The 25,744-nt window shown below is 43.4% G+C and overlaps 1 protein-coding gene across 5 annotated transcripts in view; it reads left to right on the top strand.

Annotated features, from left to right (window-relative positions):
- The first annotated feature begins 484 nt into the window (after positions 1-484).
- MAF (MAF bZIP transcription factor) overlaps positions 485-25,744 on the top strand; it is a 185,317-nt gene continuing 160,057 nt past the window's right edge. For 3 of the 5 annotated variants that reach the window (XM_086848252.1, XM_086848251.1, XM_086848253.1), the window contains exons 1-2: positions 485-2,221; positions 13,026-13,091. In XM_086848252.1, coding sequence (XP_086704378.1) covers positions 1,134-2,221; positions 13,026-13,059 — 1,122 coding nt within the window. In that variant the 5' untranslated portion in view covers positions 485-1,133 and the 3' untranslated portion in view covers positions 13,060-13,091. Of the gene's footprint in view, positions 4,458-13,025; positions 13,092-15,147; positions 15,223-25,744 lie in introns of those variants that run through there. The other 2 variants (XM_086848254.1, XM_023946903.2) reach the window with 2 other exon arrangements.

The following is a 25,744-nucleotide window of genomic DNA, read 5'->3' as shown; positions in this document are numbered from 1 at the left end:
GTACCGCGCCGGGCACGGCCGAGCCCCGCGCTGCCTCCGCGCCGCCCGCTCCCTCCCGGCCGCTGCCGGATCCCCCGGGTACCGCGTCCGGCGCTCTCCCTCCCCGGTCCCGGCCGCACGGAGCTCCCCCGCGCCCTCGGGTGCCGGGCCGGGCTCGGGGGCAGCTCCGGGCACTCCGCCCCGCGGCAGAGCGCTCGCCCGCGGGCGCGCAAGGTGCGATGCGGTGCGGACGGAGCGGGCCGGCGGTGGCCGAGGCGAGGCGAGGCGAGGCGGGCCCGGGCGCGGTGCCGGCGGCCAGGAGAGGGTTAAGCGGGCGCTGACAGTCAGCTGAGCCCTGACTGACAGCCCGCAAAGTTTCCCTGGCGCTAGACTCTTATGCTAATGAGGCCGAGCGGCGCGCGCCCATTGGCCCGGCCCCGAGCCCGTGTCCCGCCTGACGTCACGGGCGCTATAAAACTCCGCAATGCTTTAAACTCTCCTGCCGGATCAAACCTTTAAATATTTTTCATCTTCTTGCTGTAGCTTTGAGGCCGAGTTGTTTTTTTTTTTTCCTCTCTCTCTCTCTTTTTTTTTTTTTTTTAACTCTCATTATAATTATTATTATTATTATTTTGGTTGCGATACAGACTTTGATTTTTTTATTTTTTTTTTTATTTTTGCCTTCGCTCTCTTTCCCTCCTCCCTCCCCCGATGAACCTCTCTCCTCGCTCTGCACTTCGCACAAGAGAGCCCAGAGGAAAGGCACCATGAAGTGTTAAAAATAACAAAACAAAACAACAACAACAACAAATTTACTCGCAACAACACCAGCTAACACTTCCAGCTGCGGTTCGCGAGCTGCGAAAGAGAGCGAGAGGAGAGAGAGAGAAGGGAGGGAGAGAGGAGGAAAAAAAAAAAAACCCTCTATGCAAAAGGCGAATAGCGAGAGCCCCGCGCTCTGATGCATCAGCGGAGCCTCTGCGAGGGATAACGCGGAGCGGGAGAGGAGCCGCCGGGGCGGACCGGAGCGGAGGCAGAGCAGGAGAGCGGAGCGGAGCTCGCCAAAAATCAAGCTGGCTCACCCGGTGGCGACTCAGAGCAGCCCCCTCGCTCCCGGAGCGCACCCTTTCTGGAGGACTCTCGGCAGCAAAAGGATGGCATCAGAGCTGGCGATGAGCAGCTCCGACCTGCCCACCAGTCCCCTGGCCATGGAATATGTTAATGACTTCGATCTGATGAAGTTTGAAGTGAAAAAGGAGCCGGTGGAGACCGATCGCATTATCAGCCAGTGCGGCCGCCTGATCGCCGGGGGATCGCTCTCCTCCACCCCGATGAGCACGCCCTGCAGCTCCGTGCCCCCGTCCCCCAGCTTCTCGGCGCCCAGCCCCGGCTCCGGCTCCGACCAGAAGACCCACCTGGAAGACTACTACTGGATGACGGGGTACCCGCAGCAGCTCAACCCGGAGGCGCTGGGCTTCAGCCCCGAGGACGCGGTGGAGGCGCTGATCAACAGCAGCCACCACCCGCTGCCCGGCGCCTTCGATGGCTATGCTAGAGGGCAGCAGCTGGCCGCGGCCGCCGGCGGCTCCGTGCCGGCCGAGGAGATGGGCTCGGCGGCCGCCGTGGTGTCGGCGGTGATCGCCGCGGCGGCGGCGCAGGGCGGCGCGCCCCACTACCACCACCACCACCACCACCCGCACCACGGCGGCGGCGGCGGCGGCGGCGGCGGGCACCCCCACGCCGCGGCGCCGGGCAGCGCGCCGCCCTCCTCCGCCTCCTCGGCCGCCGGCTCCGGCTCCGGCGGCGGCGGCGGCGGCGGCGGCGGCGGCGCCGGGGGGCTGCACCACCCGCACCACGGCGGCGGCGGCGGCGGCGGCGGAGGTGGCCTCCACTTCGACGACCGCTTCTCCGACGAGCAGCTGGTGACCATGTCCGTGCGGGAGCTGAACCGGCAGCTGCGGGGCGTCAGCAAGGAAGAGGTGATCCGGCTGAAGCAGAAGAGGAGGACCCTCAAAAACAGGGGCTATGCCCAGTCCTGCCGCTTCAAGAGGGTCCAGCAGCGGCACGTCCTGGAGTCGGAGAAGAACCAGCTGCTGCAGCAAGTGGAGCACCTAAAGCAGGAGATCTCCAGGCTGGTCCGGGAGAGGGACGCCTACAAGGAAAAGTACGAGAAGCTGGTCAGCAATGGCTTCAGAGAAAACGGATCCAGCAGCGACAACCCTTCCTCTCCAGAGTTTTTCATGTGAGTTCCCACAGCCTTGCCACCTTAACTAAAAGTTCTCCGTGTGAGTTGTTGTTGGGGGCTTTGCTAGAGCCACAACCCCGCTTGCCACCTTCTATTACCTTTTTTTAGAAAAAAAAAAAAAACTCAAAACAATTTTAAAACAAAGTTGTTTTTTGGGTTGGTTTTTGGTTTTTTTTTTCTTTTTAAGGTGGGCTGGCTCCGTGTTGGCCAACCTAAAGTTCTACATGAGTTTCCTTTCTGTTTATTATTATTATTATTATTTTTATTTTTGTGGGGGCTTGCTGTTGTGTTGTTTTTTTTTTTTTATTTGAAAGATCCAACTCGCCACCAACTCAGTTCTTCATATGAAGCTTGCTCTTCTTTGAAACCTGCCATCCACATTATATATATATTTTTAAGTTCATGAGGTTTTTTTTTTCTTTTGAGCTTGCTGTGTCCAAAAAGTCAGATTTTTTTTTTGCCATCCTGAGTTCTTCATATGAGATTTGAGCTTTGAAAAAGAAAAATAAAATAAAAAAAAATTAAAAACTAAACTAAACAAAAAAATACAAAAAAAAAAAAAAACAATGTGAAAATTTTAGACTCCAGCTTGCTGAGTTCCATCAGTTTTTAGCGTTGTTGTGCAAAACTAGAAATATGCCTAGATCAACCTGCCAAAATCAAGCCTGCATCAACCTTCGGTGTGTTCATGTGAGTTTTGGCCTTAATCTGCCAAACGTGAGACTTTAGTCTGCCATTAGAATCCCATACTCATCTCATGCATTACGCTTGCTATTTTGTCTTAGCAACAATGAACTATAACTGTTTCAAAAGACTATGAAAAAGAGACATTATATTAATAAAAAACCCTGCATGCTGGTCATGTATGGTATAATTATTTTTTTTTCTTTTGCTTGGAAATGGACTTTTGGAGACTATTATGGCATGGCATTCATCCTTTTGTTTTATTGCCTCATCACTTTTTTGGGTTGAAAGCAAAAAAGTGCAACCTTTGATCTTCCTCCTCCTCTTCCTCCCATTAAAGTTTGCATCTGCTCTAAAACTGCTTTGAGTTACTCAAAACTTCAGACTTCCTTTTAAATGCACTGAAGCATTCCCTCTCAAAAAAACCTGCCAGAATGGATTTTGGTAACCTAATGTGGCAAAAAAAAAAAAAAATTTAAAAAAAAAATCAAAAAAACAAAAACACAGAAAGAACTTTGGAAAGATGTTCAAAAACAAAATTCACATCCCACTTGGGGGGGACATTGAAACCATGCTGTTGCCTAAAACAGTCTAAAATTAATTTTAAATGATCTGCCCCATTTTTTTTTTTTTTCCTTTTGCGTTTGGTCATTGTCAAATGTGGAATGCTCTGGGTTCCTAGTATATAATTTAATTCTAGTTTCTGTCATCTGTTAGCCCAGTTAAAATGTATGCTACAGATAAAGGAATGTTATAGATAAATTCGAAAGAGTTAGGTCTGTTTAGATGTAGATTTTTTTTTAAAGATTGATGCACTAAATTGTTTACTGTCGTGATGTAAAGGGGGGTAGAATTTGCAATGGGACTGTTTTAAAAAGTAGTTTATGCAGCATGTGCTTGCAACTTAAATATAAGTTGGGTATATGTAGTCCTTGCTATACCACTGACTGTATTTGAAAACCAAAGTATTAAAAGGGGGAGGCACCCCTGTTTATATCTATAGGGGTATTTTACATTAAAAATGTATGGGTTGTTTTTTTGTTTTTTTTTTTTTTTTCAAAATTGAAGTATTTGGGACTGAATTGCACTAAGATATAACCTGCAAGCATATAATACAAAAACAACAAAAAAATTACGAACCTGTTTAGAACGCTAATACAATTTATGCAGTTATAAAGATGGCATTACTGCACAGTTTTAAAATGATGCAGATTTTTTTACAGTTGTATTGTGGTGCAGAACTGGATTTTCTGTAACTTCAAAAATTCCACAGTTTTAAAGGCAATAATCAGTAAATTTTATTTTCAGGGACTGATATCCTGTCTTTTAAAAAAAAAATGGAAAGTAAATCTTACCACAATAAATATAAAAAAATCTTGTCAGTTACTTTTTCTTTTACATATTTTGCTGTGCAAAATTGTTTTATATCTTGAGTTACTAACTAACCACGTGTGATGTTCCTATGTGCTTTTCTTTCATTTTCAACTCTATGGTTATATCGAAAGAGAGAATAATCTACAATAATAAACTGCATTTTTTTGATTCCGTACTCAGTTTCTTAGTCTGTAGTTCCAAGTTCCATAACTGCGAGCGCAGTGCTTCAGCGTGCTGCCTGCCGAAGGGGCGATGCTGACCCACCAGCTGGACTCAATAATGTTCAGGAGGCGAGAAGGGAAGGGATAGCTTCGTGTAAAACGGAAAATTGTCACCCGCTAGGACTCAAGTTCTCTTTCAGGTAGATGAAAAAAAAAACGTGAGCTTTCAGGTGCTGCTTCTGACTTCTCAGTAGTGCAGTGAGAGAGGGCAGTTTCAGTGACTCAGATCATCCCAGCAAGTTCTAGGAGATCTCAAAGGGGAGGTCTGCTTAAAAACCTGATGACATGATATGGCCCTGTATTTTGATTGTTATATGATGGAGTGAAGTGAAAAAGAAGACTTCACATCCTCTTATTATCTGATCCCAGCTAAGCATGCCTGTCTCTAGTAAGAGATGACACTGCATCAGACTTGGCTTGTCACAGAGCCACTTAACCCTAGACTGAAAGATATTTTGGTCCATACTGCCTCCTTTTTTTCTTTTCTTTGCTTTTTTACCCCTCTTTTTTCTTTTGTTTATCCTATGGATTTTTTTCTTCTTGTTTTGGTTTTTTTCGGTTTTGTTTTGTTGTTTTTTTCTTTTGCTACAGGCCTTAGAAAGTCCAGAGAGAGCTGAGGAGTGGAGAAAAAAAAAATCCAAAGGACTTCCTCCAACTTTTGAGAGTTATTTGTTCTAAACAATCAACCCCAAAGGTTAATGTGCTAGAAACATTCAGCTCTCTGAGCCCCTCTTCACTGCAGTTCCCCATGTCAAAGGGCATTTCAACTTTGAAAGGCTCCTCAAACGCTCAGCCCAGTTTGTTTAAAGCCACCTTTCCCTGAGAGCCTCCAGTGTCCGTCGGCAGAGTGCTGTCCTGCTCTCTGAATGGGATTATCTGCCCACTTTCTGTGAGAGGCAGAGGCCTCTCCGAAGGATGCTCCAGCCTCTCCAGGATGGGGGGGTTTATCTCCAGTCCCAGGCTCATAAACCAAACACTTTTTTATTCTCCTTCGTGTTTTTCCCCCCGGCTGCTGGTGCAGCTTCTTCCCAGCAGTAAGGTCATCCCTCCCAGGTGCTGGTGGCACTCAAGGGACAGGACCTGTTGCCATCCCTGTGCCTGGCTGGTCCAGCCCCTGGTAAAGGTTGAGCTGCAAGGTCAAGGTGCGGCTCTGAGCCCCCCTGCAGCACCTACACCCACAATAGCCTGTGTCAGTGGGCAGTGGCTGGTGCTGGAGGTCACTCTGCTCTTGCTGAGGTCCCTTTGGCGGGGATGGACACAAGCCTCTGTTGGTGACAGCAGTGGCTTGGTCTCTGAGCCGATGCTGTCTCACCCCTCCCCAGTGCCGGGGCACCAACCTGCCCTTTGGCATCTGACCTGCTGTTGCACCAGGGTTTGAGTAATGGTTCAAGCTCCAGATTCTAGTTAATTTGAGTTCCATTTTCTGGTTAATGTGTAATCTGTAGGTAAACTGGTTGCTATTGGCCGAGCTGGGAATTATCTTCTCTCATAAAGACAACGCTGCTCGTTATTTTGTCTCCCACCCTCCCTTCCCTGACTGAGCCTCTACCAATATCCAGGTGTTTTTGCAGGGGCTTGCTTAGAAGCTTTGCTGCTGCCCTTGCTGAGAGCAAGGAAGGGAAGGGATGGGACCTGTCATCAGCAGAGCCCCCGCTGAAGTGGTGCTGCAGCCCCCAAGGGAGCACAGAACCCCAAGCTGCCCAGAGCAGGACCACTTCTGGTCCAGCCTCATCCTCACATCTGGCTGCCACTTCAGGCTTCCTTGCAGGCAAAGTTAGGAGCAGACAATAGAATTTTAACAGGATTATAAAAGTACTGTAAACTGACTGAGTAGTGAAGAGCGAGAGCACTGCTGTCTCCCTGAAGTATCTTCTTTTGTGGAGGAAAAAAACCAAACATCCTATTTGAATGATTTGAGAGATAAGAGAAAACCTTCCTAGAAACAGATTTTCTAGAATAGGGTGACAAAGGGAAAATTCCCATCACACCCCCAACCTGAGAGGGGGAAAAAAAGCTTTCTTCCAGTTTGGCATTGTGATGACAATCTTGCTTTGCAAATTAAGAAAAAAAAAAACCAAAAACGCAGCCTTCCTTAGGCTGCGCTTGAATTTCAGCCTGAAATACGCTAACTGGCCAACTGAAGGGGAAAAAATTAGGTACACATTTTAATATTCACAAAAGCAAAGCGACTATTGGGGTTCTCTGTATGAGTCATTGCAGGGGAGCGCCCACCTTTGCCGCAGGACTGCTTGCTGAGGACTAATTGGAACCGCTCTGCTCTGAATAACCTACATTCATTAATCACCCCTTGCTTGACTCTGGCCTCAATCCTGCTCCCATTGAACTCAGAGGTACAATCCCTGGGAATTTCAAAGGGGAGCAGGATCCCACTGTTCTCCCACAGGTAAAAAGCAGGTGGAATGCTGCCTGGGCCAGGCAACTGGGTGTCAAAAGGTGTGCGTGGTCTTGATCTGCCCATCATAGTAACATCCTATTTTTCCCATAGTCCTATAGTGCATTCCCATTTATTAACTACATTACAAAGAACTTTCATGTGACCAGTGCTAGGAGATACGTGCAGCGGTCCTTTGCTGACTGGGAAATGGTGTGCACTGAGGCTCAGCCCCCTCCTCCCTCCCCAGCCCACCTTGTCCCTCAGTGGTTTTTATTTCCACCTCCTAAAATGAAACACAACCCTCTCCTGCCCAGCCTCCAGACTTCTGCTGAGCAGAGGCCGAGAGTATTTTTTTGGTTTTGCTACAGCATTTTCCCTCCTTGAAAAAATGTCATCCTGGACTGAATCCTAAAAAAAAGACGGGAGAAGGGAGGGAAATATCCCAGTAACACCAGTGCATATTTATTTCCTGAACTATTTCTCACTAAGCATGCAGCAAGTAGTGCCCGTTTGCAAACTGAGCGGGGACAGTTTCTATTTATTAGAAAGTCTTTTTCACCCTTTTGAAACAAAAATGCCAGCACTGAATCAAAATGTCACTTGAAAACTCCCCCCACGCGAAACATGGCAGCAAATTTTTTCTTTAAAAAATGAACTTTCCCAGCTCTTTTTTTCTTTTCCCTTCCGAAAGCTTTTGTGCAGCTGTTTCCTCTCCCTCCCTCTGCGTAGTGTGTAGGAAGTTCTTGATCTAGAATCATTCATAATTTTAATACCAATTTCTATTTGACATAATATACTAATATCAGATAGAGAGTGTAGTTGCTTCCTGGATTTAGGGAGGAAATGATGCATATATCAGAATTATCTGCTCAGATGCCAGAACTACATTGGTGTCGTTTCAGCATGTGCTGTGTTGAAAGGAAATCCTCTATATTTATTACTCCGATCATCAGAGGAGCTAAATGGACCCACTGTTTCTGACACCTGTTCAGATGGCTGAATTTAAAATTTCATGCAGGGAAAAAAAAAAAAAAATCCTACATACTTCAATGTTAGGAATTAAGATTTTTTTAAATACACTTTTTCCCCTCCCTCTTTCTGAATCACTGTGTTTTGTGAGCGGCTGCCATGAGGCTTGGCCATTCCGGGGGTAGTTATGGAGAGTGGGATAGATTTTGTTTGCTCAGCTCAGACAAAAACCAGTCCTGCTTGTACACACACACACACACTGTCTGTAACCAAGTGCTTCAGATCTCTGTTTTAAGTGCAGGTCTCGGTATGAATAACATGATGTAGCACACCCCAGAACGTGGCAGAGGTGAACGGCCAAGAAAGAACTCGCCTTTTCGGGAGGGAGCGTAGCACTGAACCACTTCATAATTTTAAGGCTCCTCTAATGAGTATTTTTGGGCACAGCAGGTACAAATCAATAGATTAAAATACTGTACACTCTTACTGCATCTAATTCTTGACTGCCTGAAATTGCGGGGGAGGACCGGGAATAACATTTGTCACTGTGAGGGCTGAGTGCATTCAGATTTGTGAGCTCTAAGCCAACACAATGCAAAAATAGTCCAGGATGTGACTTAACTTTTCAAGTGAAAAGCAAAAGGCCAGGGATCTGCGAGGCTGTAGTTGGCAGACAGGCAGCTCCATCCCGAGCTATCTATCAGTGTATCGGGTTGACCCGCACAGTGTGACAACATCTCGGTGCCCTCGATGCACGCTGCCTGTATTTCGGCGCTCTCTGAAATGATCATTTTCTTTCACTATTGCTGCACCCGCTTTTTTCCTTCCAAATTCTGGCTTTTAAAACTGTGTCACTTCCAACTCACAGTGAAGTGTGCAGGCCTGTAATCATGGTGCAGTTAGTGACAAGGACAGAACTTGCCCAGCCTCTCTCTCTTCTTGTTTTGAAGCCCTGTGGACTTTGTGACATGATTTTCTCTTTTTTTAAAATTAATAAATGTCATTGTTTTGTAATACATCTCAATACAACATCTTATGCGGAAAGAATCAAAGTGAGAGCAGAAGTTTGCTAGAAGTGGTGTTTCTCCTTCATGCAGAAAAAAAATCCCCATTAAATAACAAATCGAGCAGTGTCCTCAAGTTTCCAGCGGGGGTAGAGGATGGAGTGTCCCTGGGTGCTGCTCTCAATTGTTAATTCATAAAGACCCACAGTCCTGAGCAATGTTACCCCAGCTTGTCCTGATACAGCAGAGATGCCGATGGCTGTGGACGGAGGCGTTGAGCCTCAGCGTCCTGTTCCAGCGAAGGCTCTGGCGTCTCCCCGAGCCTCACTCCTTGGGGTCTGCGTTAAATCTGTGTGTCCCCGGAAGGCTGCAGGGTGTGGGGACAGCGGAGTCAGTGCCACACACCTTTACCTCCAGCCCGGCACCTGCCTCGGCCGGGGGAGCAGCAGCAGCTCTGGGGAGGTTTCTGGCACGGGTTTTCACATCCCTGCTTCCAGCAGCTCCCAATGCCCCGGCCCGGGGCTGTCTGTGCAGGGATGCAGCCCTTCATCGTCCCTCACGGCACCGGGGCCGCGGCCGGCGGGGTCGCCTGGGGGACGGCCGGGCCCCCTCGGGGGCTGCCCTGAGCCCGGCCCGGCCAGGCCGCCGCGTCCAGGGGCACAGCCGGGCACAGCCCCCGGGCCAGGCACAGCTCTGTCCCCGGGCACAGCCCTGCCCCGGCACCGCCCCAGACCCCGGCCACTGCCCCTGCCCCCGGGCACAGCCCTGGGCACAACTCTGCCTTCGGGCACAGCCCTTTGTCCCTGGCACAGCCCCCGGCCGGGACACAGCCCTGTCTCCGCCACGACTCTGTTCCCCGGCCCAGCCCCTGCCCCCGGGCACAGCCCCCGGCCCGGCCCCGAGGCCGCCCAGCCGCGGCTCCCACCTCAGCCGCTGCGGGGACAGGCCCCGCCGCCCGGGAGGGGCTGGAAGGTGAGGAGCGCATCCGCTGTTTGTTTCTTTCTTGTTTATTCCTCTCTAAATCCCATCCCTGTAACAAAAGGGGAGTCTGGGCGGAACTATGGATCCGTCGGGCCGCGCATCCAGAGCGGAGCTCCGGTTGTCACCCGGCGGCTCCCGCGGCCCGCCCGGCCCTAGGTATGTCCACAGAGCACTTCCCTCGGCTTTGGGCACAGGGCTTCCAAATTTTCTCTTTTTCTCCTTTTCTTTTCTTTTCTTTTCTTTTCTTTTCTTTTCTTTTCTTTTCTTTTCTTTTCTTTTCTTTTCTTTTCTTTTCTTTTCTTTTCTTTTCTTTTCTTTTCTTTTCTTTTCTTTTCTTTTCTTTTCTTTTCTTTTCTTTTCTTTTCTTTTCTTTCCTTTCCTTTCCTTTCCTTTCCTTTCCTTTCCTTTCCTTTCCTTTCCTTTCCTTTCCTTTCCTTTCCTTTCCTTTCCTTTCCTTTCCTTTCCTTTCCTTTCCTTTCCTTTCCTTTCCTTTCCTTTCCTTTCCTTTCCTTTCCTTTCCTTTCCTTTCCTTTCCTTTCCTTTCCTTTCCTTTCCTTTCCTTTCCTTTCCTTTCCTTTCCTTTCCTTTCCTTTCCTTTCCTTTCCTTTCCTTTCCTTCTTTTCTATTTTATTTTTCTTTTTTCTCTTTTCTTTCTTTACCCTTCTCTTTCCCTTTTTTAATTTTCCTTTCCCTTTTTCTTTTCTTTTTCCTTTTCCTCCCTCATTCTTTTTCTTTTTCTCTGTTATTTTTCCTTTCCTTTTTCTATTTCTTCCTTTTTTTTTCTTTTCTAGTTCTTGAATTTTCCCCCTTCCTTTCTTTTTCCTTCGTACCTGTGAGCACACAGAGACAAATTTAAACCCAACAGCAATCAAAAGGAGCTTTTAAAATGACTTTTTGGATCAGCCCTTAAGTTCTCTGCAGGGAGCAAGAATGGGAGCAGGCAGGATTTATATTTCATGGCTTTTAAAGAATCTGAAGTACAGGGAACGGCGTTTGCCGAGGCTGAGTTTCACAAGTCTATGTGGATGTTCCTCAGAATGTGTATATGATTAAGCCTAAAGCCCTCTTCTGTAAGAAAGCAGGCAGATTCCCTTTCCTGCAGCCTGAGCCCTGCTTCTCCAATTTTGAAACAAAACTTCTTGCCAAGGCCTTGGCAGTGGGATGTCACTGCTGAAGGGGATGGAATCGGGGTGTTGGTATTGTATTCCAAAGCTGGGGTGTCTCCACTGCTAACAGCCCCTTCTCCCTCAAGCATTGAGAGCTGTGACAATTAAATGAGCCCAAAATTTAACCAAAAAAGACCTAGTATTTTTTTTCCTTTTCCACCCCTTCCCCCCAACTTAACTGCTTCCAAACTCCCTGATGAAAGCATTTTAATATGTAGGAAGAGCTGCTGGAGTTTGCAATGCAATTCAGTGTTCTGTGGTGTGGGATGAACAGATTTTCCTTTCCGTAGGGTTTCCTCCTGCAAAGTCATTGTAGAGGAGGGAATACTGTAAGATTAAATCTGGTTAAAATACTATATTCATGTCACACCAGATACGGTCTCCAGACTGTGCACAGTCTTTCAGCTTCCTTTATTGTGAAATCCTTTTAAAATAGCACAGTATAGTGTACAGAACTTATTGAAGTATAACTGTCTTACACCAACTCTGTCAGATAAAATGAAGGAAAGTGATCAGGCTTCTTAAATTAATAAATCTGCTTAGTGTCTCTGGTTGCCTTCACGCTCTCTTACTGTCTTTGACTCTTTCCTTATTAATAAACTGATAGTTAAATAAAGCTGCTGAGTGAAGCAATGCACCTTGTCGGTGGAAGAGGGTTGGTGCCTCCTGTTCCAGGTCTGCCGTGCTGGGAATGGGTGTGGGTTTAGGGCAGGGATGGCCACAGCAAGGACTAAAAGCAGGCTGACCACATCAGTTTCTAGATGCTCCTCGGGTGTGAGTCTTGAGTACCTGTTCCTCTCAGCCCCCTGCATTAATAACAGGATGAATTACCCGACTGGCATGAAAGGAGAGGTCGTCCTGAGGAAAATGACACCAAAGGTCCACTGGAGTCATTTGCTTTTAGAGATCCCGGGCCAGGTGCCAAGTATTACATTTATGGAAGCACCGTCCCCTTTCTCAAAAAAAACAAAACAAAACAACAAAAACCACAAAAGAAACAAACTCTAAACCTGAAAGAAAACAAAACAAAACAAAAAGGCAACATCTCTTTCAGTGGCATGTGGGGACCTTTCAAAGAGGGGGTTCTTGCGAGTTGGGACCCTTGGGTGGGATGTGGGACAGGGATCATTCAGCTGCCTCTAAACGTGCCGCCCACTTTTGTTTTCAGAGCTGCAGAGCTAATCTGGAATCAAAATGCTGGAAAAGTGCCTATAGTTTGTCTTGATTTTTTATTTTTTGTTCAAGTCGATCAGGCTTGTGGTTTATTCTTGCCCTGATTATGCTGCACGGTTACAATAAATGCAAGGAGCTCAAGCATTCCTGTAGGCGCTTCATAGGAAATATACGTGTATGCCTCTGCATGCACACTCAGGGAGGGAAAGCTGATTGTAAGGGACACAACAAATATCCATATTTAAGAAATGTGGATTGACTCACTGACTTATCTCACTTATTGTACAAAGATTCATTCTATGTTGATTTTTTTTTTTTAAATTAGATTTTAAATATGTGTTGACAGGATGAATTTGTACAGTGTGAGTAACTGCAGGGGGAAATGACAGCTCTGCTTTTGTTATTAAACTACTGTCTTGAAAATAATGGACTGTATACAAAAATTGATTATTATTTTGCCAATTACATTAGTGCAGCTAATAACAATCATTAAGAAAGAAATACAGAAAGCTACACACTTTCAGATCTTAGAAACTGATATTCACTGGTGAGGCAAAAAATATGTGTTTTTAAGGTAATTTGCCAGTAAGAATCTCCTGTTATTAATGTGAAGTAAATGCTAGATGCATGAGCTAGAAATGTTTCACTTTAAACTGTGTTCATTTCTTCTTCACTCAGTCAGAGTTAATAAACAGTACAAGAGACTTTCTAAATTTAATTTAGGATTTGCATATAAAAGGTCCTATTCTGTACCATAGTGGCACAAGAGACAGGCTTTACGACGTTAAATATTCCTTTTAATAATAGTTTATTTTAATATATTTACTAAATTAGGTACCCGAGAGAATCATCTACAACGGTGATGTGAAAATCCCTGTTACCTGAGGTCAAAAATAAAAGGTATGTTTTCCTTTTCATTAGCAATTTGCCATATTTCAGCAGGGGTGGTAATTTCACTGCTTTGTTTTCTGCTGCTAAGATGGTGCTCTTTGCTCAGCTCTGGGGAGCCGATGTCAGGCTGTGGTGCAGTTTTCTGGGCTTTTGGGTGAGGCTGATTTCAGGTGCCTACAAGAACCACTTGCAGTGATGGGGCTTTGTACTTTTGTCAGCCAGGCAGCTCTCCCGTGTCCCACACCTCATATATAATCCTTTGCAAATGTTTTCTTTCTTTTTCTTCAAATGCTAACGTTCAGACATCAGCTACAGGGATTAAGGATGGGTCTTCTGAAGATCTCCCTCAGATCTTGATGAAAATCATGAGTCTGTGTTAGAAGACTTCAGTACTTACAAATTACAATAGAGTTTAATTCACAGCACTGCTTTCCTCTGGAAATTCATGTTCATTCAATCTGTCAACATTGACTAAAAAATATGCTGCTAATGAAAATGTGGGAATTAAAACCTTCAAGCCCTTCCCCTGTTAGGCTCAAACAGGCACTTTATTTTTTTTTTTTTCCATGGAATCTGACTTTTATTGACCTTGACTATAAAAATACTAAGTGGGTTAAATGAACGCCAAGGTTGCAATGACAGATTCCTGTGTGAATTTTTTTATGAAACCTCCTGTTTTAGTTAAGAGCACAGGCTGCCGTGCAGACTGCCACTCTTTGATCAACGGTTAAGTGCTGTTAGAAACAGCTGAATTTTATTAGCTCATGGAATTAAGCTTGTTTAAATAATAGATTTATTTTTTATCTTTTAAAAGAAATGTAAAAACCAATTTAAAATAATAGATTCATTTGTTAATTTTGAAAGTAAATTTAAGTAATGAATGGATTTATTATTTAAAATTTAAGTGAGGATGGGGAGGATATAATTGGTGCTCTAGACTGTACAGTAAATGGAACTGAGAGGAGTTTTTGATGGTGTATGGGCTGTAGAAATAAGTTTCTCAAAGAGCACTACAGGACCTTTATTTTAAGCCTGATGCTCCTCTTCCCTGAGGAACACCCTGGATAGGGTTTTGCCTGCACTGCATTTTTTTTCTGTTTTTCACCACTGTCAATGAGAGGGAAACCAGACCACTTGGGTTTTTGTGAAAACTTTGAGTGCACTATGCTTTTTTGCAAGAATAAAGTTGCTATCAGCTGAACTAAATACATGAAGTATGTATTTTAATTGCAAGGTGCAGCACATGTTTCATCAACTTACTCCTAGGGAAACATTTCTGGTTTCAATAACCCCATGAGAAAATCTGCCATGCTTCCTGTAATTCATATATGTGATTATTAGATTTATATAAATTAGTGATATTTATTCTTTTTATTGATATAATAAAAAAGGAAATCTTTTTCCATTATCGACACTTGTGATCTCAATACTTGCTTAGCTTGCTGCTCTCTGGGACAATTCCTTGTGTCTTCCTTCAGTATTTCGTGGTTACATTTTCACATATTATAGACAGAGAAAAAACCAACAAAACAACCAGCAGTAAAATTCTGTTAGTTTTAAGCAAATAGCTCTTGGGTCTTGGAAGAGTTAACAAACTTTTACGGCAAGGTTCAGGCAGTTCTGACCCCTATGGTAATATTTCATCTAAGTTTACTGTTGGGAGAGAAATCAAATTTCAGCTGTGAACATGATTGACAGGTGAAAGCAAGAGAGAGAAAGACATCTGGTCAGATGGGGAATTTGGGCAGGAGAAGGACAATTCAGGGAAGTGCCTCTGTGATATTAGGAATAATAAGCTTAGATATGAAAACTCCGATCCTCCACACTGTCTGGAGGAGAGCTCACTTGATATTCATGGAGGTGGCTTGGTTGGGGGAATTAAAGACTGTACATTTATAGTAGTGGACAGTAGTCTCCATGGTCTGACTTACTAACTTGGCACCTTTGAAGGAATTATGTTATTTCTGGCAAACTTTTAGGATTTCAAGGCCATTTATTTAATGACTGTGACTGGAATATTTGGTGGTTGCTGGTGAAGAGGTTCTCACCATGTTGTCCCTGGCAGGTCAGGCAGCAGCAGAGGCGGTGAAGGCCAGTGCTGGTGTCACTCCATGTCCTCTCACTTCAGAGAGCTTTCAGAGTAAGCACTGCAGGATGAATTTTGTGTTTATGATATACACTGTTATACCAGCAACAAAATTAGTTGCTACCCCATAAAATACCACGAAGGGTCCATTGTGTTGTTTTACAAAGCAACTGTTATTTTCCAAGGGCTGTGTTTTGTTTTATTCCAGTTCCCAGCAGCATCAGCTAAGGTCCCTTACAACACATACATAACCTTAGGTGTATTTCACTGTGCTTCAGTGTATTTTATTTGGTGCAGAAAGCTTTTCCATCCTCCAATGTCATGGAACCGACAGGAATAAAATATCCCTCTATTTCCTGATCAGCAAGATGATGTTGGAAAGCAGAATTTGCTTCTGACATAAAAAATGTAGCCAGTTTTTTTCTTACAAAAGGGCAAGGAAAAAAAAAGTTGATTTTTATCACTGTGTGTAACAATGTTTCTGTTTTCAAAGAGGCTCTGAAGGACTTTTTTAGAGCTCCAAGGGCAGGATGAGGCAATGATGGACCCTGGGATCTAAACTGCATCCTACCTACATCCCAGGTGAGAGAAGACATCCTGGGTGGGCTTTGAGCCCCACTGAAACCTTTGGTAAAATCTCCCTTGAACTCCTGGAGCACGCACTTCTACCACAATGGAATATCTACAAGGGAGGTTGTACTAATAAAAAGCAAAATTTGAACTCATACAGAGGTAGCTGAGCTGTGAATTCCCAGGATGCATGTTCTTATTTGGGAGTAAGGATGGATTTTCTCCTTTCCCAGTACAGCTAAGCTGCTTTCAAAATAGAATAAATTAACCAGGAAAATCCACTCTTATTCTAGAGCAGGAGTGTCCACCCAGGCAATGAATAGCACTGCAGTATAGTTTATTTCCTAATTTCCCCATATGGATGAGATCTAAACTACAGAGAGAATAAAGAGTAGTAAAGAACAGAAACGTATTTTCTGTTCCTTTTCCAGTTTGCCTCTAAGACCCTTCACACGGGGGAAATCATGGCACTCTGATAATACACATTTACTTACTTTTCACTGCTATTCCTGCATTTGCACATGCATTTTTAAGAGATTTGTGTTTTGTGCAAGACCTTTTTCATTCTTATATTATTCACGTGTATTTTTGAGTTGAGTCTGTCTGTTCATGACATCATTTCTCTTTTCATGGCCATGGCCTGTGATATCAAACTACCCAGCTTCACTGCAAATGAGATCTTGTTTTTATTCCTAGACTGTACATCTAATAAAATTGAAAATTAAAGCTAAGAACTGTAAAAACAATCAAATTTCTTTGTGCATGAGCAAGTTATTTTTAACTTTACATTGTTGAATTAACACTCCCTGTAAAATGTCTCTATTTTCCGAGGCTGATATCAAGATAACTTCCATGAAATATTATTGGCAAACTTCCCACAGCAGTCAATAGGAGCCTTGTATGTATTTTTCAAGCAGATGTGCTGTATTAAGTCTAAATGAGAATCTTTTTTTATCAAATGGATGCAATATGTTATTCTTGATTAAAAAATTCAGAGTAACCTCTCCCCTCCCTTTCCTCTCCCCAAACATATTTAGTACAATTTACAGATCATTTTACATAGGTAAAAAATAAGTTCTCAAGTGTTTAAAAAAAGCAGGATTTTACTATGCCTCAAATGCCTTTTTAGCTCATTCTTATGAATTTGAAGTATGAAAATGTTTCGAATCTTTATGAGTGAAGAGAAAGTATATGCCATATGTAACAGCTTTTACTCCCCTAAAATTCCCAGGAAAGTCAATTTAATACTTTTCCCTGTGTTTAGAGTAAGCTCTAAAATATTTCCCGGTGATGTAGTTCTTGCTGTTGTTTAGATCTAATAAAAGATTTAAGTGCTAAAAAAAAAAAAAAGTAATATTTTTAACATCTCTCCTGGGTTTTCTAATTTGTGCCACTTACCAAATGATTCGCACTGTACCAAAATACAGGAGATTGATGAGCCAGGAAAAGTACTGATTTAACATCCCACATATAAAATTATTTCTCAGGCTCCACATATAGTCACAATGTTTAGAGAGTAAAGAAAACGGGAGTTGGGAGTCACAGTCTGACTCACTTGTGAGACTTTGACCCACTTATTTGATTCTAGATTCAGCAAAATACTGAAGCACTTTAAACTTGTTATCTGAGGTTTCTTCTAAAGGTCTGTTACCGTTGATCTTTTTATATCTCAGTTTACATAGTTAACAAACCTAGATAATTAATTCTTACCTTATAGGCTTTCATGGGAGTTAAAAAATAGCTGTAACGTTTCTTGAAGCCTTTTAATGAAAACTGGTTTATTGAAGTAGTTGTCATTTACCTTACTTTATACTCTGGGATGGGAAATCACTGGTGCGACCCAGGTCCCATGCACCATTTCTACTGGGATGGGAATTTAGTCTCCTGAGTGCACTGGGCCAGGATTACAAAGATCAGGTGCTTTGGGGGCTGGTCATTTTCTGAATTACACATAACTTTACCCTGATTCTGAACATGCCAAAATGTGGGCAAAATCAGTTATGTGCCCCATCTCTCTCTTAAAGACAATCTATCTTTAATACCTCTGTGTACAGAATAGCTCCTGTGCACCTGCAAGGCATGCAGAGGTCACACTGTCCTTGTAATTCCTCCCCTTCCTGCCATTACCTTTTTTTTTCCCAAGGTTCGAGCCATTATCATTCAGCAGTTGTGCAGCTTTTCTTTTCTTCCATCCCCAAATTATTATTGTTTCCCTCCTACCTTCTACCTCTCCTGAACCATAATGGAGTCCTCAGCTGTAAATTTGCTAACTATAAAGATTTTTGCTTGAAATGTTTTGAAAATGCTGTGAAAAAAAAAAAAAATAGAAAAGAAAAAGAAAAGAAAGCCTATGAACAACACGCTGTGCCATGCTCCAGCATTGCACTTCTATGGGAAAGATAATAAAGATATTAGCACTCATATAATTTCAGATAGGAAATGAAACCAGACATGAAAGAAACACTAGCTCCAGCTGTTGAGTGGGAATCAAACTAGCTATGGGAATTACAGGTATTGTCACCGGAGACAGCCTGACTTCTGAGAAATGACCTCAGGTGTAGGAGCTTGCTGTGGCCCCTTGCAGATATTAACACCTAATTAACAATCTGCGAGAGCATCCTACATCTTAATCACCAGTGAGGTGAGAATGACAATCACAAGGAGGAGAAGGAGAAGGGAAATGGTAATTTTTCCTCTGCACGCATCATCTAATAACCATGGTTATTCAGATGCAGCTAAATGCGATTTCCTTTTAGTCATTTCTGTCTATTGGAAGGCACAGTAAGTTCATTTGCTAGCAGGTAGGCAGCGGAGGTGAGAATTGAATTGATCTGAGATACTCTGAAAAATTGACCCTGAGGTCATTCCTAGTTTAAATTGGGAAGTAAGGCTGAGCTCATGTCTTCCCTTTCTTCTCTCCCCTCTCCCTACTCCCCCTCTTTTTGTGTTTTCAGGCATATTAGTCTGTATGGCATAATTACTTAAACATACTCTGATGGTGGGGAACCTTGTTCCCTCAAAGTTAATCAAAATAAAGAGAGCTTTTGTTAGCGGTGATAGGTAATTAAATCTCAGCTCAGCGTTGTGCAGGGCCTTTGTGCTGGGTTATTGACAGCAGAGCCAGGCTCCCCAGCCCCTCTGCGGCAGCACAGCCCGGAGCAAGCACCAAGATCCAGGCCCAGGCTAAATTTAGGAAAAGGGATGTGAAGGCCTGGAAATCTTAAGGGGTCCGGGCTGTAAAGGAGAGGGGTGCATGGCATCCCGAGTCTCCCAGAGGAAGGGTGATTTCCCTGGGGAGAGGTGCACGTTTTAAAGAGGAGAAAATCAGAGGTGGCGCTTCTCCAGCCTATCTACAATCTTCTGACTGTGGTTTTAGCCAGCAACAGCTGTAAGAGTGGATAGGAACAACCTACTAACCCAATTTCAGCTCCAATGTAGACACCTAGGGCCAAATTCTCTTCCCATTACCTGATGTAAATGCTCGGGAGCATGGGGAAGCTGACAGAGAGACTCTGGGCTTAGTCCCATGCCAGAGGGCTGGTGCTAGTAAAAAACAAGCATGAAAGTAAAACAAAGACCAGATTTACTTGGTGCCACCAAAGCCAAGGCAGGAGTAACCTCCCTGGGATCTGTGGTGATGATCCAGCTTGCCTCTGTATCACTTGGGCAGGATCTGATGGAGTTGTAATGTAATGCCTTTTAATGGATGCTTTTAAGTGCGCTTCCAAACAGCTTCCACTTTCAAACGTCTTAACAAGAGAGTTAAAATGAGAGGCAGGCAGGGAGCAAGCACGTAAGTACATTTTGTAGTCCTCATTCTGCAGTGGCTCTACCCATGGCACTCCCTTGCTGTGCTTAGGAACAAACTCTTTCCATATTGCTTGGACCCAAATGATATTGTAATAAGGAGAGAATGGCAAAGTGAAGACAGGATTGTATTAACCACTCAGCTTCCATGGAAACTCCCATCATTTTCTTTCTCATGACAAGAGATAATCTCTGTGTTTTTTGTTATGCTCACTTCTTCAGCTTCTTTAGCTTTGTTTTCATGTGTTGGCCTTGCACTAAAAAATATAACTTGACATCTTGTGTCTTCTCAGCTAAAAAGGTATCAGTTCCTGGACTTAATGTCAGCTGTACCCAGATCAAAGACAAGAAACATAAAAGTTGACATATATTATTTATTTCATGGTTTACATCAATGATGCTTCTCTCTATCCTTTTTTGTTATTATTGCTGATGTTTTGCCCATAATGTTGCACTCACTTCTCAAAAGTATTTGTCCCCTACAGACAAATATTCATATTAATGTAATCTATCAGCAGCTAACAAATGCCAGCTCACTTCAGCATTTCCCGCACATCCAAAAACCCCATTGTTTTTACAAGTCTTGGCTGTGCAAAGAATTCAGCATCGGGCCCAGAGGTGGAATTTTGGAGCTGGGGACTTTCTCCCTCAGCTTCAGCAATGGCCGGGGCTGGCTGGAGCAGCAGCCTGGGGTGCTGGAGCAGGGAGTGGGAGACACTGCATTTCCTCCCTGCACTGTGAGCTGCGAGGGGAGAAAAGGCTCTAGACAGAATTTTATTTTTTTTTTCAGTAGTTTGGGTTTTTTTCCCACTCCCTTTCCCCATCTTTCTTGCCTGCCTTCGGAGTCCTGAGTGAGTAATACAGGGTCTGTCTAACAACTGTGTTCAGAAAACCATCTGAGATCAGTCAGAAATGCTGCTCCAACCTGTGCTTCCCTCTGACTGCTCCGTTTAGTGTAAAACTTTCCTTTTTTTCTCTCTTTGTCAACAATTGTGGCAGGTTTTACTTCCTGAGTTACAGAACCAGCTGAAATGCTGAGTCTGATCTTGCCCCCTACCCTCCCACGAGCTATTTTTTTCTGCAATGAAAATAATAATGCTTGAGAACTATCCTTGGTGCTTTTTTTATTTTGTTTTTGTTTTGTTTTCTTTTGTTTAGTTTGGTATTATTTTAAAGCTTGCTGACAATTGTCAAATGTTCATTCCAGCAAAGAAGTCCTGGGAGGGTCTATCCCTGCTGCACAGCCGGCAGGAGTACTTTGCAGTGCTCCTTGGAGCTCAGCTATTCAGCCAATGTGTGTCACTTTACTATTTCTTTACAATTTAATTGGGATCAGGCAATCAAGTGTCTCCAAATTTTTTGCCTCTTCAGGCTGCAATAAAGCCACTTATAATTTATAATCAAAGTTTGGTGTCGTTAAACTAAACTGTAAAACCTACTTCAGGGCTTCGGTCGTAAAATAAGTGTACAATAAATATTGCAGTGGGGCTTTGGTAGCACAGCTCTAACAACAGCACGTGAATGAATATACACACACATATATTTCACACTTCTTTTTTTTAATTTTTTTTATTTTTTGGAGTGTGCATGCATACGTTTAGTTCCAGAGGTAAGAAAGATGTAAATAATAGATAACTGACATGTATTCTTTCTTGGAAGGATTGTAGCTAAGATAGATTTATAGCCTGAGTAGTTAATTTAAATGCAAAATGAAGCGTTAATTCATTAAAGTCATTTATGCATCAACATTATTTTTATGTTTTTATTTATATTTTCCTGTAATATGCAGCAATGTAGTATTCATCCTGGGTTTTTCTGTCTGTTGACTGCACTGCTCCTTTGCTTAGATTTTTTTCTAACAAGGCAGCTCATTTAGAAAGAAATGTTTATGTGAAGTGCTTGTCAGTTGGCATTTTTACTGGTGTGCTAACCCAAAGGTAAAATATAAAGGCACGTCTTTTCCTTGCTGGCTTGTTGCTACTAGAAGGGTTCCTCCCTTGTTAGCTTGATAAATAATTTTACTAGCGGGAATCTGCTGAATTTTTATGCTTGCTGTCTATTTTCTGCTTGCTGCAAATAAATTCCAGCACTCAGAGGGCACTAAAACTCCAAACACATGGTATTTTCCCATTTTGTTGCTGGTTGCCTAAAATATTTATTTCATCTTGTGTTTTTAATTAAATCTTCTTTTTAAAAAAAAAGTGTAGGAAAAAATCCCTCAAGTTATACAATTATTTCCAAATGAATGTTTTAGTCTGAATTGTATCTAATATAAAGTCTTGAGTTTAAATAACACATTATCACAGGTACACTAAATGGGTAGTGTTAAATCAGTCATCACTCCAACTACCTAATGGTTTTCAGATTAGGTGCAAGGATTATTTATTGATATATTATCCCTTAAAGCATTTCTTGCAATATATTGTATACTTTTAGTTTTCCCAGTTTGCAATCAAGAAAGTTAATTTAATTTGCCGTATAAAAATTCAAGTTTGGCAAGAGAATGCACCAAAAAGCTTTAGATTATGGGTTGTCATGGCATGTAGATCAGAAAAAAGTTTGCAAGAAAATAAACTGGGAAGGCTAAAGTGGAAGAGCAATTTTTTATTTTTTTTTTCAAAAGATTTAAAATTTAATTTAATTCAAGAAAGCAAGAGTCAAACCCAAAAATCTCCCTCCACCATAGCAAACTCTGCTTGTCAGAGGGTGTTTGTCACTGTCACCCATCTGGAAAGTCACTGCTCCTTGGCAGCACATCCCTACTCAGTGTCCCTCTTGCCTCATTTTGGGGAGCTCCGCAGCCTTGCGGGGATGCAGGAGCTGCCAAGGTTTTCCTTCGGCAGCGCCGGTGTTCAGATGTGCCCGGGGTCAGGTCCCCTGCCATGCCCGTGGGTGCTGCTGTCAGGGGAACAGATTACTTTGCTTCCAACAGGATCCCTCGCTGTGGCTTCTGTGGAGCAGTGCCACCTCTTCCCAAAGCTGCAGGGATGCAGCCAGCGCCGATTCCTTACACACCTGCAATCCAGGGAGTGAGCAGGGAAAGGACCTGCGTGCAGGCTGGGACTGCTGCCCGCGCCATCCCTTCCAAGAGAGGGGATGCAGGGGAACCAAGCAGCAGGCCCTGTTCAGACTTTCCTTCAAACAGCAGAAAGACAAATATCTTTGAAAATGTCAGGCAAATCCACACGAAATTTTAGAATTATTTGCTTATTTTTAGCACAATTTATCTAAAGGCAACCCTCGAACTTTGGCCCAAATTCTTGCATTCCTACACCAAACACCCTCCCATTCATTTGCTGATTTCCATGAGAATTAGGTGATGGATCTGAGCGGTGTAAGCACATGCTGCTGCCTGGCTGCCCTGCAGACATCAGCCTTTTCACTCACATGAGCACATGTACACTTACAAATCAAGTAATTGGCTGGTGGGAAAGAACTGATGCAGCAGCCCTGAGCAGATAAAGGAAAAGCTTGGGCAGTGGGGCAAATTACCCTTGGGGCTCTGCCATATAAAATCATAAGTGAAACAGGGTTAGGAGGAGTCCAGGAGGTGATGTAATCCATCCCTTTGCCGTGAGGCATGGGACAGGCAGGTTTACATTATCCCTGGTGGATATTTGTACAACCTGTTGTTTAAGTCCCCATGGAGAGTGTGACACCTCCCTGGCAGACCTTCAGCACAGTCCCTTCTTAAAAGCATTTCTCCTTGTCTAACCCACAGCCCAGGTCCCTCACATCCCCACACGGAAGACAGCCCATGCCTTTCCTCTTTGCTCTGACCCCTTGCATATTTGAAGGCTGTTGTTATGGCTTGCAGCAGTGTCCTTTTCTCTAGACTAAACAGCTCCACGTTTTCTAGTCTTTCTTCATCGGTTATGGTCATGACATTGTTATTTAATATCTTGTCTGAAGAGTCTGCATACAGTAAACTTGCTGAAATTCAATTTACCTGTGTTGAAAAGGACTGTGAGGATGCTGCCTGGAGGCTTTACAGCATCTGAAAGGGGAATAATTTTATTCTCACTCTGATATTCTGTCATTTGCAGGATGGAGGGTACAGAGCATGTCTTTACCTGGGAGTGCTAACTGCAGCTTCCCCACGAATTTACCCTGGTAGCAGGAATATTGTAGTGCAACATGCAGCCAGAGTGTAATGACAGGCTTTAGGAAACATGTTTTAACATTTTATAATTTTATATATGAAAGTAAGAACGGGAGATAGGATTCAGCCTTTGTGGTTGTAGGTAACACCTTGGGGTGTTCAAGGTGCTGCATGCATAATCTGTTCCACAGGTTTCATGAATTTCAAAAGCAGCCAAGCAGATACTCTGCACACTACCTTTCCCTCTGCTGGTGTTGCTGCTCAGCTCCAGTTTGGGTAGATCCGGATTTTCCATTGTGACAGAAGGAAGTTTGCCCCAAAGTGCCACAGATGAAGGTGAACCGAAGAGGCTTTCTTGGCAATCTGGTTGGACTTTGCTCTTAGCTCTGATTTGTTTTCTTAAAAGTTGAAAAATATATTTTGTGCTTTTTCAGTGAAGATTCTCTTCGCTCCTTGCGGGGGGGCAGTGGGAAAAGAAGGGAAACAGAACCTGCTAATTCAGTTTCTCTCATTGACTTCCAGTGTCTTGCCTGGGAGGTTGGTAGGGAGATATGCTGGAGCAAACCAAAAGTATTTACTTGTGAGTAAATATACCCCAGGGACTTTTCTTCTCAGATGTGCTGGCACAAATTGCTCTGCAGTGGGATTAATCTGCATGGCAGAATACCAGGCAGCATCTCCTGGAGGTGGATTTAAGTTTTGTAGGACTTTGGCTTCCTAACTGAAGTCTTAACCAAACCCTGTCTTGAAAAGTGCTAACAGATGTGCACACTCTGCCACCTCACTCAGACCAGGTACCAGTTCTGGAGGTAAAACTTGACAGATTTTGAAGGGTGATAGTTGGGGTGTTCATACTCAAAATATACTTTTATGAGGGGAAGATAAGAATGTCTCTTTATGATACAAATGTCTCTTTCTTCTTTGAGGTTCTACCTCTGCTTTGCATTGCATACATCCCCTTTCTTATAAAATTGCTTTGGACATACATATTCCCCCAGTGATCACCTCATCAACTTAAAAAGTTGTCTCATCTAAAAGTATAAACTTTCTGTATACAAAGACAGTGTATACAGAATAAGGGAAAGCAGCAATCAAGTCAAATAAATGTTTTACTCCAAGTATTTTCTAGCTTTAAAGGAAGATCTTGTTAAGAAATATTCACAGAACTCTGTATGTAGAAAGCAAAATGAGAGTGACCTTGCTGAGCCATTGGCTCAAGTCACAGATGTAGCAGCAAAAGAGAAAATATATGCCTCCTTCCATAAAGAATGGAATTAGGGACCAGTTCTTACCATGGGAAAGAGGAGAGGGAAATGTATTGTCTTCCTTTCAGCAGTTCATTTTTCTTTGCAAAGTGATTAATGCATTACTATAGCGAATTTATTGTATAGCCTGATTACCATTGCCTAATAAATCCAAACAACTGTGACTGTCATGGTGATAAGGCTGGCATGATTTTGTCTCTCTTAAAAAAGGTTTATAAGTTAAGCTTAACTTTTAGCTTTCTGTATTTCTGGGATAAAATTTATTTTGGCCATTACGGCTCTATCTGTTTGAAACTGCACCAAAAGGAAATAAGTTTTTCAAAAGAATGGTATATTATAGGAAGAGTTTTACCTTCACTCAATTTGCAAAAGAAAGTGAACATCAGCATTAAAATGGAAATGAAGTTCAGGAGAAAATAATAACTCAGTTGTTTAAAAAAGGTTTTAACATTTAAAAGGGACTTTGCAAATATCAAGGATGGACAACCCAATTAAATTAACTGCATTATAGTCACAGCCGTTAACACCTCGGGCTCAGCTTTTCTCAGGCTACTGGAGTCTGCTGAAGGCTTGTCTATGCCTGGATGGGAGCTGCAGGAAGAAGGGCTTGTGATAATGAGAGCCATTTTCTTGGATTCACTGGGAAAGTGCTGCTCAGTATTGATGCTGTGGCTGTGCTGTACCAGAGCCTGAGCAAGTGCTGGGGTTGGGAAAGGTCTCTTGGCACTGCCCACTGCCCACGCTCCACTCCACTCTGTCACTTCAAACATGGAGATCAGTTATTTCTTTCTTTGTCCTTCCCTCTCTCCCTGAGCACACGTGAAAGAGCTCT

This window comes from Cyanistes caeruleus, chromosome 12 (assembly GCF_971803275.1).
Source record: "Cyanistes caeruleus chromosome 12, bCyaCae1.hap1.1, whole genome shotgun sequence".
NCBI lineage: Eukaryota > Metazoa > Chordata > Aves > Passeriformes > Paridae > Cyanistes > Cyanistes caeruleus.
This window is presented reverse-complemented; position numbering and strand designations above follow the sequence as displayed.